This window comes from Hemicordylus capensis, chromosome 4 (assembly GCF_027244095.1).
Source record: "Hemicordylus capensis ecotype Gifberg chromosome 4, rHemCap1.1.pri, whole genome shotgun sequence".
Classification (NCBI taxonomy): domain Eukaryota; kingdom Metazoa; phylum Chordata; class Lepidosauria; order Squamata; family Cordylidae; genus Hemicordylus; species Hemicordylus capensis.
This window is the reverse complement of record NC_069660.1, coordinates 246,182,424-246,198,350: the sequence shown is the minus strand read 5'-3', so window position 1 is coordinate 246,198,350 and position 15,927 is coordinate 246,182,424. Positions and strand designations below refer to the sequence as shown.

General features: G+C 41.4%; 1 protein-coding gene across 1 annotated transcript in view; it reads left to right on the top strand.

Annotated features, from left to right (window-relative positions):
- NPC1 (NPC intracellular cholesterol transporter 1) overlaps positions 1-15,927 on the top strand; it is a 59,762-nt gene that overhangs the window by 18,282 nt on the left and 25,553 nt on the right. Inside the window, exons 2-9 of the mRNA XM_053249424.1 lie at positions 4,577-4,699; positions 5,367-5,473; positions 6,373-6,548; positions 8,335-8,502; positions 10,406-10,655; positions 12,924-13,000; positions 13,962-14,332; positions 15,382-15,608. Coding sequence (XP_053105399.1) covers positions 4,577-4,699; positions 5,367-5,473; positions 6,373-6,548; positions 8,335-8,502; positions 10,406-10,655; positions 12,924-13,000; positions 13,962-14,332; positions 15,382-15,608 — 1,499 coding nt within the window. The remainder of the gene's footprint in view (positions 1-4,576; positions 4,700-5,366; positions 5,474-6,372; positions 6,549-8,334; positions 8,503-10,405; positions 10,656-12,923; positions 13,001-13,961; positions 14,333-15,381; positions 15,609-15,927) is intronic.

Genomic DNA, 15,927 nt, shown 5'->3' with positions numbered 1-15,927 from the left:
TGGCTTCTGCAAAGGTAAATCTTGCCTCACCAACCTTTTGGAGTTCTTTGAGAGTGTCAACGAGTGTGTGGATCAAGGTGATCCAGTTGACATAGTCTACCTGGACTTCCAAAAAGCTTTTGACAAAGTTCCTCATCAAAGACTCCTGAGGAAACGTAGCTGTTATGGGATAAAGGGACAAGTACATGTGTGGATTGCTAACTGGTTGAAAGACAGGAAACAGAGTGTAGGTATAAATGGAGAGTTTTCACAATGGAGAGAAGTAAGAAGTGGGGTCCCCCAGGGATCTGTATTGGGACCGGTGCTTTTTAATGTATTAATAAATGATCTAGAAGCAGGGGTAAGCAGTGATGTGGCCAAATTTGCAGATGATAGCAAACTCTTCCGGGTAGTGAAATCCAAAAGGGATTGTGAGGAGCTCCAAAAGGATCTCTCCAAACTGGGGGAGTGGGCAACAAAATGGCAAATGTGGTTCAATGTTAGCAAGTGTAAAATGATGCACATTGGGACAAAAAACCCCAACTTCAAGTATATGCTGATGGGATCCGAGCTGTCGGTGACGGACCAGGAGAGGGATCTTGGTGTTGTGGTGGACAGCTCGTTGAAAGTGTCGACTCAATGTGCGGCAACTGTGAAAAAGGCAAATTCCATGCTAGGGATCATTAGAAAAGGGATTGAAAATAAAACGGCTAACATTATAATGCCCTTATACAAAACTATGGTGCGACCACACTTGGAGTACTACATACAATTCTCGTCACCACATCTTAAAAAGGACATTGTTGAACTGGAGAAGGTACAGAAGAGGGCAACCAAGATGATCAGGGGCCTAGAGCACCTTTCTTATGAGGCAAGACTACAACACCTGGGGCTTTTTAGTTTAGAAAAAAGACGACTGCGGGGAGACATGATAGAGGTCTATAAAATCATGCATGGTGTGGAGAGAGACAGATTCTTTTCCCTCTCACACAACACTAGAACCAGGGGTCACTCCATGAAATTGATTGCCAGGAGGTCTAGGACCAACAAACAGAAGTACTTTATCACACAACGTGTGATCCACTTGTGGAACTCTCTGCCACAGGACGTGGTGACAGCCAACAACCTGGATGGCTTTAAGAGGGGTTTGGATGACTTCATGGAGTAGAGGTCTATCAATGGCTACTAGTCGGAGGGCTGTGGGCCACCTCCAGCCTCAAGGGCAGGGTGCCTCTGAGTACCAGTTGCAGGGGAGTAATGGCAGGAAAGAGGGCACGCCCTCAACTCCTGTCTGTGGCTTCCAGCGGCATCTGGTGGGCCACTGTGCGAAACAGGATGCTGGACTAGATGGGCCTTGGGCCTGATCCAGCAGGGCTGTTCTTATGTTCTAGTTCAAATAATATGCTGCATAGGAGGGAAAACTGCTCTCGTGTTTAGACAAGTTTGTTTAAACTGAGAGAGAAAAGTGCTGATAACACACTTTGCAGTGGAGTAGTTGTCTCCAGATGACGGGCACATGATGCATGCAAAACTAGTACTGTTAAATCTTTGCATTGTATGCTACTTTTTCCCCTTCAAAAACTTATGTTGTAAATTAATAACTTGCTGAAAGCATGGTGATTCCTGTTTTTCTCATCTACTTGCAAACCCCTCCCTTATTTTAATTTTGGCTTTAATGTTTTGTGCTCACCACTTGTACAATTGGTTTTAAAAAGTTGGGATAAAAGATGCACAAGTAATCACTGTAGTTGCTGGCTAAGCCTGTATTTGTTACTTTTCTAGATTTGAGTTTGAAAAGCAATACTTATAGTACTCTTAACTCTGTCAGTACAATCAAAATTTTGTTAATGCATTTATTTTAGCTGTTTTAATTTGTTTGAACCGTTTGTAAACTAGCTAGAGACTGAAGTTTGGAGTGGAATAAAAATGTAGTAAATATATTTAATGAATCTGTGGTGGTTTAGTCATGGGTGATAATGCCATTGCCACCCACAGAGTACAATTATGGTAGTTTTTTGTTTGTTTTTTTTAAACTACATCTAAAATCTGGGTTTAGGCTTCCCCTTCCCCCAAACCCAGCAATGTTTGGTCAAATGCCTGTTTTTGTTTCACATGATTCAACCTGAAAAATTGCACTCAAATTCTTCTTGCAGACTTACTCTGAAACTTGTTTAATATTCTGTGTATATTCTGCCTGAAATAGTTATTTGGATGTTTGGTATTAGCAGACACTTTATTTAATAGTTTTACAAGATCCCATATTTCTGCTTGCCAGAATCATTAAGAGATGTCAAGGTCTCGGAAGTATTAATTTTACTTTAACTGTTAGATTGTGATTTTTAGGGAGAGTTTTTTTAAACAGCCAGGATTCTTAAACAAAAAAAGTTTATGTATAACTAGGTTCTGCATGCCCAAAGGCACTTTGAACTCATGTTTCTCAAAGACCAGCCTCTACAGGTGAAACTCAGAAAATTAGAATATCGTGCAAAAGTCCATTAATTTCAGTAATGCAAATTAAAAGGTGAAACTGATATATGAGACAGACGCATTACATGCAAAGCAAGATAAGTCAAGCCTTAATTTGTTATAATTGTGATGATCATGGCGTACAGCTCATGAAAACCCCAAATCCACAATCCCAGAAAACTAGAATATTACATGGAACCAAGAAGACAAGGATTGTAGAATAGAACAATATCGGACCTCTGAAAAGTATAAGCATGCATATGTATTCAGTACTTGGTTTGGGCCCCTTTTGCAGCAATTACTGCCTCAATGCGGCGTGGCATGGATGCTATCAGCCTGTGGCACTGATGAGGTATTATGGAAGACCAGGATGCTTCATTAGCGGCCTTCAGCTCTTCTGCATTGTTTGGTCTCATGTCTCTCATCCTTCTCTTGGCAATGCCCCATAGATTCTCTATAGGGTCAGGTCAGGCGAGTTTGCTGGCCAATCAAGCACAGTACACTGTATACTTTTCAGAGGTCCGATATTGTTCTATTCTACAATCCTTGTCTTCTTGGTTCCATGTAATATTCTAATTTTCTGGGATTGTGGATTTGGGGTTTTCATGAGCTGTACGCCATGATCATCACAATTATAACAAATTAAGGCTTGACTTATCTCGCTTTGCATGTAATGCGTCTGTCTCATATATCAGTTTCACCTTTTAATTTGCATTACTGAAATTAATGGACTTTTGCACGATATTCTAATTTTCCGAGTTTCACCTGTATATGATATAATGACCAACGTCCCCACATGCGATCATGGTTCTGTTTCCCAATGGGAAGCCATGCTCCTCCTGGAAGGGAGGGGACTGTAGGTCAGTAGCAGAGCACTAGTGATTTGCAGAATATTCCAAGCTTGGAACATTGTGACTTTTAATGGGCCATTTGTTTCAAGTGTTCTGCGCCCAGAACAGAACACCCTTCAAATGAAAGCCTGTTCCAAGCTTGAAACAGAACGGCTCTGTTCCGAGTTGGAACAATTCGTGTGTTCAGACTAGAGTATGATTTTTTACTTCAAAATGGCACTCTTATGGCCTCAGCACATGTGCGGCAACCATTTGCTTGGTCAGCACCACTGCACAAATGGCTGCTGCATGTGTGCAGAGGCCAGAAGAGCACCCTTTTGAAGTCCAAAATGGTGCTCGGAACTTTTCAAGTGTTCCAAGCCCATTCTGTCAGAACAACCAGCTTAACCGCTTGTTCCAGTGGAATGTTCTGAGCATTTGTATTCTGTTTCAAGCTCAGAACGGGACACAAATATTGTTCCATGTACAACCCTACAAGCACATGCTTTGTCTGCAAAAGAGTCAAGGTTCAATCACTGGCATCTCCTGGTAGGGCTTGGAAAGACCCCTGCTTGAAACTCTGGAGAGCTACTGCCAGTTGGTGAAGATAACACTGAATTAGATGGTAGCTTTGTATTTGCATGTCAAGGGACAGCTATTGAAAATGAAGTGACCTTCCAGAGCTGTTTGTGATATAACATGGGGGCTTGCTGTTCAAAGAACTAAATTCAAAAATGCCAGTGGGCACTTGCAAGTCTCACCTGTTCAACAACTGAGACTTTGCCCTGTTTTCTCCGCCCCTGCCCCACCACCCCAGTCTTCAGAGGTGAAGTGGGTGGAAAGGAGACACAAGGTCTTTTCAGTTGTGGCAGTTTGAATTGAAATGCCTTTCCAAGAGAGGCCTGCCTGGGCTGATCTCTGTCCATCTTTTATTGAGCAACGAGGACCTGGCTCATTAAGCAGGTCTTGAGCAGCTCCTGCTGAATGTGAAGTTTGTGGGGGTGTTGGTGTGAGGGAGGGAGAGAGAGATGTGGTTCTTAAAAGTCTGTAAGCCAGTTTGGGGTTGTGTGGACCAAAAGAGCAGATTAGAAGTATTGGAAATAAAGGAGTGCTCCACTCCTCTGTGTGGTGGACATCTTCTTGTTTAAAGCGTTTCTACAATAAAGCGTTTCTGCAAATACACAAGCAGTTATACTTGGTTGTAATTTTAGGTGACTGAGGACCAAAGTTACTGCTGCAACCTAATAATATGCATGCTACTTCTTAACTGGGTCCCTAACTTAACTTCTTCTGTTCTGTAGGTATTTTCAGACTCCTGTATCTGGTATGGTGAATGTGGAATTGCTTTTGGAGATAAAAGGTACAATTGTGAATATAATGGGCCACCATTGCCACTACCAAAAGATGGTTATGATCTGGTGCAGGTAAGTATCTTATGGATTAGAATAAAAATTGTAATGGAATTAGGTAGAGGACCCACTTCCTTTCATAAGCTTTGTCTAGCCTAATGAAAACTTTTGGGTGGCATCCAGAGTTATGCAAGCACAAGTGAGCATGTGGAAGCAGTCTTTCTCTTCCTTTTGTAATATTTGGATGCAACTCGAAAGTTTTTCAGCATATACATCACTTAATCTTCATCCCCAGGATTAATATGAATTACTGAATTAATGATTAACAACATGTTAACTGCATAGTACAAAATTGCTCTGATTATTGAACTTAGTTGCCTTTAGAGCTTTTGGTTTCAAGGCCTGTGAGATTTAAGGTAATGTCAGATAAACTACGACAAATATTTATATACTGCTTTTCAACAAAAGTTTCCCAAAGTGGTTTACATAGAGAAATATAAATACTGTAAATGAAACTGCACCAGTACCTTCTTATATTGGTGCATTAAAACTTAATTAATTTCACTGAATTTAATTAATTTAAATTAATTTAATTTCACTGAACCTGATTCTATTATTTGGAGGTATTTAACTCAATCATATATATTTCTGAGTTAGACATTCAGAATTGGCATATGACTCTTGGAGTAGAAAAGGGTTGAAGTTACTTTTGCATTATTGAAATGTCCCTTTTTCTTTTAAGGAACTCTGCCCAGGTTTTTTCTTTGACAATGTTAGCCTTTGTTGTGATGTACAGCAGCTTCAGACTTTGAAAAACAACATGCAGCTCCCTCTGCAGTTTCTGTCCAGGTATGTAAGGGCAATGTGGTGTTGCTTGTGGCAGCTTCTAAGAAGGAATTATTTTTCATTGTTCAGTAAACTAGAGGAAGTCTGCTAGGCATTTGCTTTCCTAGGAAAGAAAGGAAAAATCTGTGTGCACACACTCCTTTTTCAATATAATGCCTAGAGGTAAAGTGTGCCGTCAAGTAGGTGTCGACTCCTGGCGACCACAGAGCCTTGTGGTTGCCTTTGGTAGAATACAGGAGGGGTTTACCATTGCCATCTCCCGTGCAGTATGAGATGATGCCTTTCAGCATCTTCCTCTATCACTGCTGCCCGATATAGGTGTTTCCCATATCCTGCCAAATATCATTCTGCTAGTCATCTGGTAGCTGGAATGCTGCCAGAGAGATCTATTTTTAATAGGCAGCTTTCTCAAAGGGCTACTCAAGGAGACGTTGCCAATATTTGCACATGTGATTCTACTCAGCTCAATGGCTGTCTGAAGAGCTTCTATGCTAGACATACTCTTTATGGCTCTTTTCATAGCTTATGTATCACAGCCCAGACTTCTGTTGGGGTAAAACTACTAAAAATGGCTTCTGAATTTTAGTCTTCAATACTATATCTAAGCCGTTTTAAACATAGTTGGCACACTTCTGAGTAAATACTGGATTGGGCTAAAAGTTCCACTCTTTCGTAGACTACAGTGCTGAATTATGTTGGGTTTATTATCTTCAAATGACACTTTCTTGACTCTTCTCCCCACACCCCATTAGAAGTATATGGCTAATAAGTTTTGACACTTGTGCTAGAACTGTTTCTCTTTTTTGAAAGAAAGCGGGGGGAAACTCTTTTGAAATGTCCATTGTCTATCCAGGCATACTGGATAGGTGTGGAGGTGCTTGATGTTGGCTGTCTCTTCTCAGGTGTCCCTCATGTTATTATAATCTAATAAACCTGTTCTGTGAGCTAAGCTGCAGTCCTCATCAGTCTGAGTTTCTGAACGTTACCCAAACACAGCCATACTATGATCCAGTTACAAAAGAGAATAAAACAAGCATCACAGAGCTGCAGTACTACGTTGGAGAAACATTTGCTAATGGTAAGCAAGCCAAATAGTTGTGTAGCTTCTCAATATGTTTTGTTCACTGTCTAAACTTTTTAAGAGCAATGATTAGCCTGCATGTTCATGTGTAAATGAACTGCACAGTGCATCTTCTTGGGGAAAGTACATGAGTGGCATGGAAAATGGATTGATTAACCCTCATCCTGAGTCACACAACTTTGCTCATGAGTAGGTCTACTTGCACCTGAGTAGCTAGTTTGGATGCCCTCAACTTTTCTAGACTGCAGAACCTGCAATACTTGTACACTTCACTTCAGGGGAGTGCAGTGGTGATCCTCACCCTAGGCATTGACCCAGGCATTGTGTCCTGTGCAACTGCACAACTCATTAAAAATGTGAGTTAGTAGCTAAGACACACTGTGACTGACCTACAGGCAATACGGTACTCTCGTCTGGTAGCTGGATAAGTGAGTTGTACTGTACAAGCCAGTCTCCCACAATTGTCACATCTCTCCCCCGCCCCCTTTTTGGTTTCCTGTCAGCTGTTCTTGTGTGCATAAACTACCAGTCGTTCCTTTATATGAATGTGGTTACATCTTTGGTGATGTCTCATAGTGCTTCCATAGGCCCGCTCTTTGCTCAGGAGAGCCTCTGCTAGCTCTATACTAGAAATCACCCCAATGGAGATAGTCCTTGCAGTTTGGGGTGGTTCATCTTCCAGTGTCATATTTTTTTATTGATATCAGAAATATCCTAACTGGTGAGGGGCTATACTTTTGGACAATGCAACAAGGGCATAGCTGGGAGTCCAGTGGCTTGCTCATTTATACAGCCTGGGGTAGGAATTTATCCCATTACTTAGGATGGTTAAAGGGGGAGTGGGAAGATGAGGTGAAAATATGGTATGGAAGAATACATTCTAGTGTAGGGCTACTCAACTGCAGCCCTCCAGTAGTTTTGGACGAAAGCTCCCAATATCCCCAGCCACAGTGGCCAGTAGTCAGGAATCATGGAAGTTGTAGGCCAATATCTGTAGGAGAGCTGAAGTTAAGTAACTCTGTCCTATTGGATAAATGGGATCTACTATTAATCCTCTTCACAGGATTAATTAAGGTTCATTTTCCAAAACATATCCTATCTGGCAACAGTTTCCTTTACATCTCTCCAAGGAGTGGCAGGAAATACTTCTTTGCTTGCCTTCTGTGTTTCTCTTTCAAGCTTCCCACTAAACCACATGTGTTCTCTTTCTTGTCCTGAACAACTGTGCAGTTTCCACTTATGAGGCCTTCTTCCCTGCTTGAGGCAGCACCTGGTTAGAGTATGGTCAGCTGCCTTGGCATCTGATCTGTTGCATCTGTCTTCTGTCTGTCTCTCTCTCTCTGACTCAGTGGCCTCTCTGGAGTGCACCCTGCTGCTTAAGAAAGCAGAAGATCATTTCCCCATACTGCTGTGCATCTCGATCACCAGTGTTGGGTCGGGTGATCTTGCCCTCATCTTCCAGAGTGTTCCTCATTTGCTCATCTTGCTTTGACAGAATGCAGAAGTGGTGCTCTCTGCCTTCAGTAATAGACTGTGCAAAGAGCGACTGGCTGCTCCTGCATTCTCTACACTTCACAGAGCAACTCTGAGAGTGTTGCTTGCCATCAGTGACTGGTGGAGAGATTTGTGGAGCCCTGATTAATTCTGAGATGTGTAAAAACTGTCTGTATCTTGTTGTAAATGCAGAATTGCTTAGTATTGTACCAGTGGCTGAGCCAACTGCAAAAAATGCATTTGTTTTCTTCAGTATTATTAACTGTCTGTCTTGACATCACATTTCTAGCTATGTATAATGCCTGTAAAGATGTGGAGGCTCCGTCAAGCAATGATAAAGCATTGGGACTGTTGTGTGGCAAAGATGTTAAAGAATGCAATGCGACTATTTGGATTCAGTATATGTTCAGCAAGGATAATGGTCAGACTCCTTTCAATATGATCCCAGTATTTACAGGTAAGGTATGAGACCCGCTGGTATGTTTCCCAGACTATGGGAAACACCTATATTGGGCCGCAGCGATATAGGAAGATGCTGAAAGGCATCATTTCATACTACTTGGGAGATGGCAATGGTAAACCCCTCCTGCCAAAGACAAGCACAGGGCTCTCTGGTGCTGTCGAGTTGGTGTCGACGCCTGGCGACAACTTTACCTTTTATGAGATACATAGGTGACCCTTTACTTTCACAGGTTCATCTCCCACAGTTTTTTCCATTCATGGGCAACTTCCTTGTAGATTAATTTAGTTATCACAGTGATCGTTTCAGTTATTTGTGGGGTTTTCCACGTGAGAAACCCCTTTAACTCCTTCTAAATAAATTGGTCTACCTGGAGCAGCCAGGTGTCACTGGCTGAGACGTGACACACAGGCGGTTTCAGGAGGTTTAAAGTGTAAATTTCCAATATTGAGCTGCTTCTTAGCTGGTGCAAGGGGTTGAATATTCAAACTCTAAACTTTCCAGAGCAGTCTGTGTGCCAGCTGAGAAGTATGCTGGCTGCTCCAGGAAGCTTAAAATGTATCCACTCTCTTGTGCTAGTGAAGAAGTGGCATGAGATTGGATATTTACACTTAAAACCCCCAGGAGCAGCCCACATGCCATTTCTCAGAAACCAAGCCCTATTTTCTAGGTTAGGTTTACTATTTGAATATCACAGATTTAACATGCTCAGAACTTTTCTAGAATGTTACCCCTATGATATTCAAAGGTCTTCTATGGAATTATGAAATAAAGTTTAAATACATTTTTTCTTATCAAGCATGGCTAGTGAAAGCAGCAGTTTTAATATATGGACAGGTCTACCAATGTTCACTAGCCTATAACTATAGGCCTCCTCCAGCCTCAGAGACAAGATGCCTCTAAATACCAGTTGTAGGGGAGCAACAGCAGGAGAGAAGGCATGGCCTCCTGCCTGTAGGCTTCCAGTGGCATCTGGTGGGCCACTGTGGGAAACGGAATGCTGGATTACATAGGCCTTGGGCCTGATCTAGCAGGACTGTTCTTGTGTTCTTAAACTACGGTTGTAAAATCTTAATGCAAACAACAGCATTGACTGCAGTTTGTTTCTGAACATGAATGGGACTTCTCAGATAGAAGCAGCATAACAAAATATTGAACAAGCAATATATTAAAAGTCCGAATACATTCAAGATACATTATTCAGTATCCTGTGCAGAATTTTTAATACCTTTCTTTAATTTTTATCTAAATGGTTTTCTTTTTTCTTGTCTGTCTTTTTATGTCTCCCTAAACAACGTGTGAGGATATTGCAATGTTTCAGAGTTTAATTTTTTTTAAAGTGCTGGATTTACCACCAGCTCTTGAAAGGGGGTGGGAGTAGGTGAAATTGGGGAATGTTTAGTTAAACAAAGGCACAGCTTTAGTAATGGGCTGAAATTGAAGATTCTAGATGAGACCTTTTTACCAAAACATTGATCAGCTGAGCAAGAAGACTGTTTCCCATTGTAGAAATTTTGTGGTAATTCCCTTATTTAATAAAAACTTTCCTCTGTCTTGCCTGGCCAGGGCTTTGACACTCCTGTGTGGCTTGTGTTTGCGGAATACTAAGTTTGCATGGATTTTCAGTTTTTATGTATTTAGGAAGAATCAGTTGCTAAAGCAACACTTAAAAAGGCCAAGGACATTTCTACCTGGAAATATTAGCGCGCTATCTGATGTTTCTAAATATGTACCTTGGTTCCAATTTTATAAACTTGTTTGAAAATGTTTTTGCTTATCTTGCAAATTAAGAACGTTTACCTCAGTCAGCCTGCTGACTGTCCATAGAGGATCTCTAAAGTTGCTATGACAAGACAAAGTTTGTCACATCCTTTTGTTTCGTGCGTTCTATTTTTATTAGACATCTCTATCCATGGAATGATTCCTATGAACAATGCTACCAAAGGCTGCAATGAGTCTCTAGATGATGTCACAGGGCCCTGCAGTTGCCAGGACTGTTCTGTTGTCTGTGGCCCAAAACCACAACCGCCTCCACCTCCTGCACCTTGGCTTCTACTGGGTTTGGATGCCATGTATGTCATTATGTGGATCTCCTACACAGGATTTTTGCTGCTGTTTTTTGCAGTGGTTTTTGGAGTCTGGTGTTATAGGTAAATAGTTGTCTTTTGTGTTTAGTGCTCTTAACATTGAAAATGACGGCCAGCCTCCAGACAAAGACTTGTGATAGCAGAATGCTTCTGCTTGAGCACAGAGAAAAGGGGTTACCTTCACTGATCCCTCCCCACTTTTTCTCTGCAGTCCCTCATGCCTGCCTAAAGTGTCCCTGAGGGTCCCTTAATCCTCAGGGATGTATTTTTGGTGGGCCGAGGGAACTACTGAACTTCTTGGTAGAATCTGCAAAGATCATACTCCCACCCATTCCCCACACAAACAGAACATCTTGCTTGTACAAGTCTTCGTCTAGATGCTGCCTGATGTGCTGAACTTGTTTGTATACTGCTGATATCATCCTATGCTTGCTCATTGTGTAATACTGATTGCAGTAATACATTTGTTTTCACTCTTAGTGGTTGCTCAGGCAACCTACTCACTAGCCTTCTCTTCTCTTGGAGTGCTTTGAAATGGAAGAGTAAAGGTCCAGGGTATTGCAGTAGTTGTATGCTTATAAACTTCATAATATGCACAGAGTTCTTTTTAATATTATCAGACATGGTAGATTGACAAGGGGCAGTCCTTGCAGTGCGTTGAGTTAGACTGTCTGGAGATAATCTTGTGCATTTAGAGGCTTAGGCAAAAACTCACGCACTGTTACTAATACACTATGTAACTTCATCTGAATTACTTGCTTTCTGGAACACAAAAGCAGCAGAAAATGTGACAGAGTAAACCACAGTTCCTAGGACAGTCATAGTCATGGGATTTTTCATTCCCAAGCGCTTTATCAAAATTAAACAGAAACCCTCTGCAATGTATTTTACTTTGAAATTAGCTGGCTTACAAATTGACTTAGAGAAACCCTGTCTGTACTAGACAGTTCCATCATAATTTCATATAATGAAGCCATTATTCGAAACAATACAGCATGGAAGCCCTTTCTCAGTGTGGTCCATGTAAACTTGAATGTTTTGCTGTCTGAAAAGGCATTTTGAGAGTACTTCTGCACTAGGAGAGGTATTGATCATTGAGAGGTGGGAGAAAGAATGTTGTGCAATAAAACAAGATGGAAGTCGCTTTAAACTAGGAAGGGATAAGAAAAGCTTGGAGTTGATGTTTTGCAAAAGGAGTAAGAGCATGAGCTGTAGAGCAATTAGAGGAGTCGAATACAGGGCAGAGAAAGTTTGTGAACCCTGAGTTCACAATAGTGAGAATCACACTTCAGGGTTTTACAACAATACCCTTGTGTAATTGAAGCCAGTCTTTTCTAATGCAATACAAGGGCATGAATTAAACAATGCTGTATTTCTTGAGTCACAATAATGTACAAAGTGCAAACAATGAGACTGATTCAGGATCAGTGTGTGAGATAGGTGAATCCCTAGTGTCCTTAGCACAATTAATGGGCTAATCACAGTCAGGGGCCTAACTGGGTAACAAGTAAACCACACTGCAGAGGAAAGCTGCATGACTGCGGGCATCCTGTTCTATAAAAGGTCCTGAATTACATCTGCACTATGACAGATGTGGAATTCATTATGCCACAATCAAACATTACAGAGGACCTACAAAAAAGAGTGGATGATGCCCATCTGTCTGAACAGTCTGCCTAATGTAGCAGTGGGCTCCTGTTCTGTAGAGAGTTTCAAATAGAGGTTGGATGGCTATCTGTAAGGGCTGTAATGGTTTCTTGAACAAAGTAGGGGGGTGGACTAGAAGACCTTCAAGGTCCTTCCACCTCTATGTTTATACTTGCAGTTTGATCCCCAACCAGTTTTATTGGTCAAAAGACAAAGCAATTGATTCTGAAGTCTTCTAGTTCTATAGCTTAAGGGTGGCCAGAATAGAAACTACATATCACTGGAAAGATCCAGTTCTGCCCTCCACAGAGCAATGCTATATGTGTCTGTGGAGTATTGCCCTGCTGGACAAATTCACACACTGCTTCGAATTTCTCAAGGGCTTCCACCTCAGATTATTGTATTAAGCATTGGTATCCTCTTATATCGTGTATACGCATGGTTCTAGGAGACATTTTCTATGTTGGAAACATGTTCTTTCTCTCTGAAATAGGAACAGTAGCCCCTCTGATTCTATTTTTCTTTTTCTACTGGTTTTATATTTGAAATCCTCTGTAATGCACCTCTTGCTGCATTATTGCTACTTTTTGTTTGAGAAACTGCTTAATTGGTGGTTTTTCTTTAAAAAGATACATAACACTGATTTAATAAAATTTTATCATTGTGTTTTTTAATCTTTCATAGGAAAAGACATTTTACTTCTGAGTACACTCCTATTGACAGCAACATTGCTTATTCAGTTAATTCACGCCAGCATATAGGTATGTTCTAGAAAGTAGTGGTAGAGTTTTACTAATGTGTGTATGCCATCCTTTTATGAAGAATGGTCATAAGAGCTTTATTTGAAATGTAAATTTTTAGTGCAGGGCTGCACAACTTTGTCCCTCCAGCTGTTTCCCAGTTGTTGGGAAAGAGCACAGAGGCTAGACAAAAGCGTGGGGATGCCCTGAGGACTGTAACTGGGGAAAGAGGCTGGCAGGAACTACAGTTCCCAGGCATCCCCATGCTCTTTCCCAGCCTCCCCTGCCTGTCTCACCACAGACCTACCTAGCATTCCCTGAACCCACTGAGCCTCCAGTGTGCTGGTGCTGGGTTGGGAATTAAACAATCCTCAATCAATATTACCGTACTACCTGGGGCTATTGACCTGGGATCAACTGCCTTGATGTGTGGGGAGGGAATGGCCTTGTTGGGGCTTCTGAGAATTCTCAATACCCAGGCTGAGCTATAGTTGCTCTCTTCTCCATTGGCTATGATGGTTTGGGGGGTGGGCTATGCTACATGTTACCTGCACATCTTGGCTGCCCTGTTCCCTTTAAGGCATGCACACGTGCGCATGCTCACAAGTTTTCACAAGTCCACTCAGTTCATTTTAGATTCCGCTCAGGTTGAATCAGGAGGGCCCCATTCTGAATGCAGGTGCACACACACTGCCTTGATACTGCCGCCCAGAACAAGACTCATTCTCCACAGAGATGAAAAAAAAATAGAGGGACTCCTGCTTGGCTGAATTGTATCCTTTCTTTCATGTCATGAGGCTTAACAATATGGCCCTCTAATTGGTTTTATGTGGACATGCTTGCATCTGTTCTTGCTTACCACAGAGATTTGGGGAGGTACTTAACTTGTTTACAGGAATTATTGGCTATATAGGCAGGTAGTGATGGGAACTGAAATTTATTTCATGCTGTGTGCTTTTTGTTTGTTTGTTCCTTCTTGTAGGGGAAGCTTCCTGGAGTGAAAGACTTGGTGAGAGGTTTGAGAATGCATTAAGAGTCACATTCACATCATGGGGAGCGTTCTGTGTTCGAAACCCAAGGCCTGTCATTGTCTTCTCCCTGGTTTTTATTGCTATGTGCTCCTCAGGCCTTGTGTATGTTAAAATAACGACAAACCCTGTAGATCTCTGGTCATCACCAAACAGCCAGGCTCGCAAAGAGAAGGAGTATTTTGATACTCACTTTGGTCCTTTCTTCCGGACTGAACAACTTATCATCCAAGCCCCAGATACCAAGCCACATATCTATTCACCATACCCATTAGGGTCTCCTGTTCCTTTTGGACCTCCGCTTAACAAAGAGATCTTACATCAGGTAATGCAGAAATTGGTTCTTTGCATGTTGAGTGGATGTGCAGTTCTAGTTGCTGGAGTGCAACTTTTTCTTGCCTTTGACCAGTGGGTTATGAAAAGTTTTGCTAAATAACCTCTGTTCAGGTGTTTGCCTCCAAGGCATTTTTATGGACAAAATGCCTGCCACCAAAGTGCAGTTAGATTTTTGCACCCTTTCTGGATCTGTGTTGGTACAGCCATCTGCTGATATGGTACCTCAGTCAACCTTGTGGCACCACTGGAATGCTATGTAGCTGTCTTCAATTTGACTTGGAGTTGCTCTAGGTCATTATGAGCCACATAATACAGAATTAATGCCTGGTGTGTATATATATATAAATATGGCATTCCATAATACAGTGTTCCCAACTAGTGTGCCACAGGACACTGGCTGGAGTGCTGTGCTGACTTGCTCTGAGTAGTCTGCTGCCTCATCATGTATCTGGAGGGATACCTTTGTAGACAAACTGAGGAAAAAAATCAAAAAATTTTTTTAAAAGACCTGCACACAGAATGATTTTGCGGCCAGAAAAGCAAAAAATAAAAGGTGTGTCTATGTTATAGTGTGGGCAGTGTGCCTCATTTTTTTAAAAAAGTGTGCTTCAGAATAAAAAAATTGGAAACACAACTATAAAACTGTCCACAGCTAATCTAAATGCAAGATGTACACTTATGGTGTTGACTAAGATGTTGAATGTCTTCATGCTCATTTAATGATATAGCATTACCTGTATGCTCTTTTTCGGGGGGTGGGGATTTTCCCTAATTAGTATTACAGGGTTTGTATCTCTCCTTTTTTCCTTTTGAGCTGCTTCCAACTTTATCTGTAACATCTAGATTCCCCAATCTTGAAAGCTGAAAAACCATATTGGGATTTGTTCTGACCTTAAAAACAAAAAAACACAACTCTCTAGAAATGCACAATGCTTGGCAACTATATCCTGGGTATTGTTTCCTGCATGAGTCTAGGAAAAACTCTGTTCTCTTGCCATGCTAGATCATGGCTGAGTTCTTGCTTTTTTATATTTTCAGGTGCTAGACTTGCAGAATGCTATTGAAAACATAACTGCTTTTTACAAGAATGATACCATAATGCTGAAGGACATCTGCCTGGCTCCTCTTTCTCCCTACAATAACAACTGTACTATTCTAAGTGTTCTTAACTACTTCCAGAACAGTCACTCTGTCCTAGATCATTGGACAGGTGATGAATTTTTTGTCTATGCTGATTACCACTCTCACTTCTTGTATTGTGTCCGGTAAGCAGTGACAACACTTAAAAATATAAATATATATATATACAGTGTAGCTTTGAACATGGCTTTTGTATATCAGTTTGACAAGCTGACCTTCAATGATCTTCCATTACTTTGATCATTAATTATTTTGGATGCCTTGCTTGATAGAGGGTTGCTTCAGTTTATTTAGCAACATTCACTAAGAGGCTCCCTCTACTTGGAAAGGCTTTGCAGACTAACATGTTGCTGAACATATTAGTTTGGAAGGAGTGCTTGCTGGCTTCAATGCAAGCGTATTTCAAGTAGAGTATGCTTAGGATTGGGGTTAATCATCAAAACA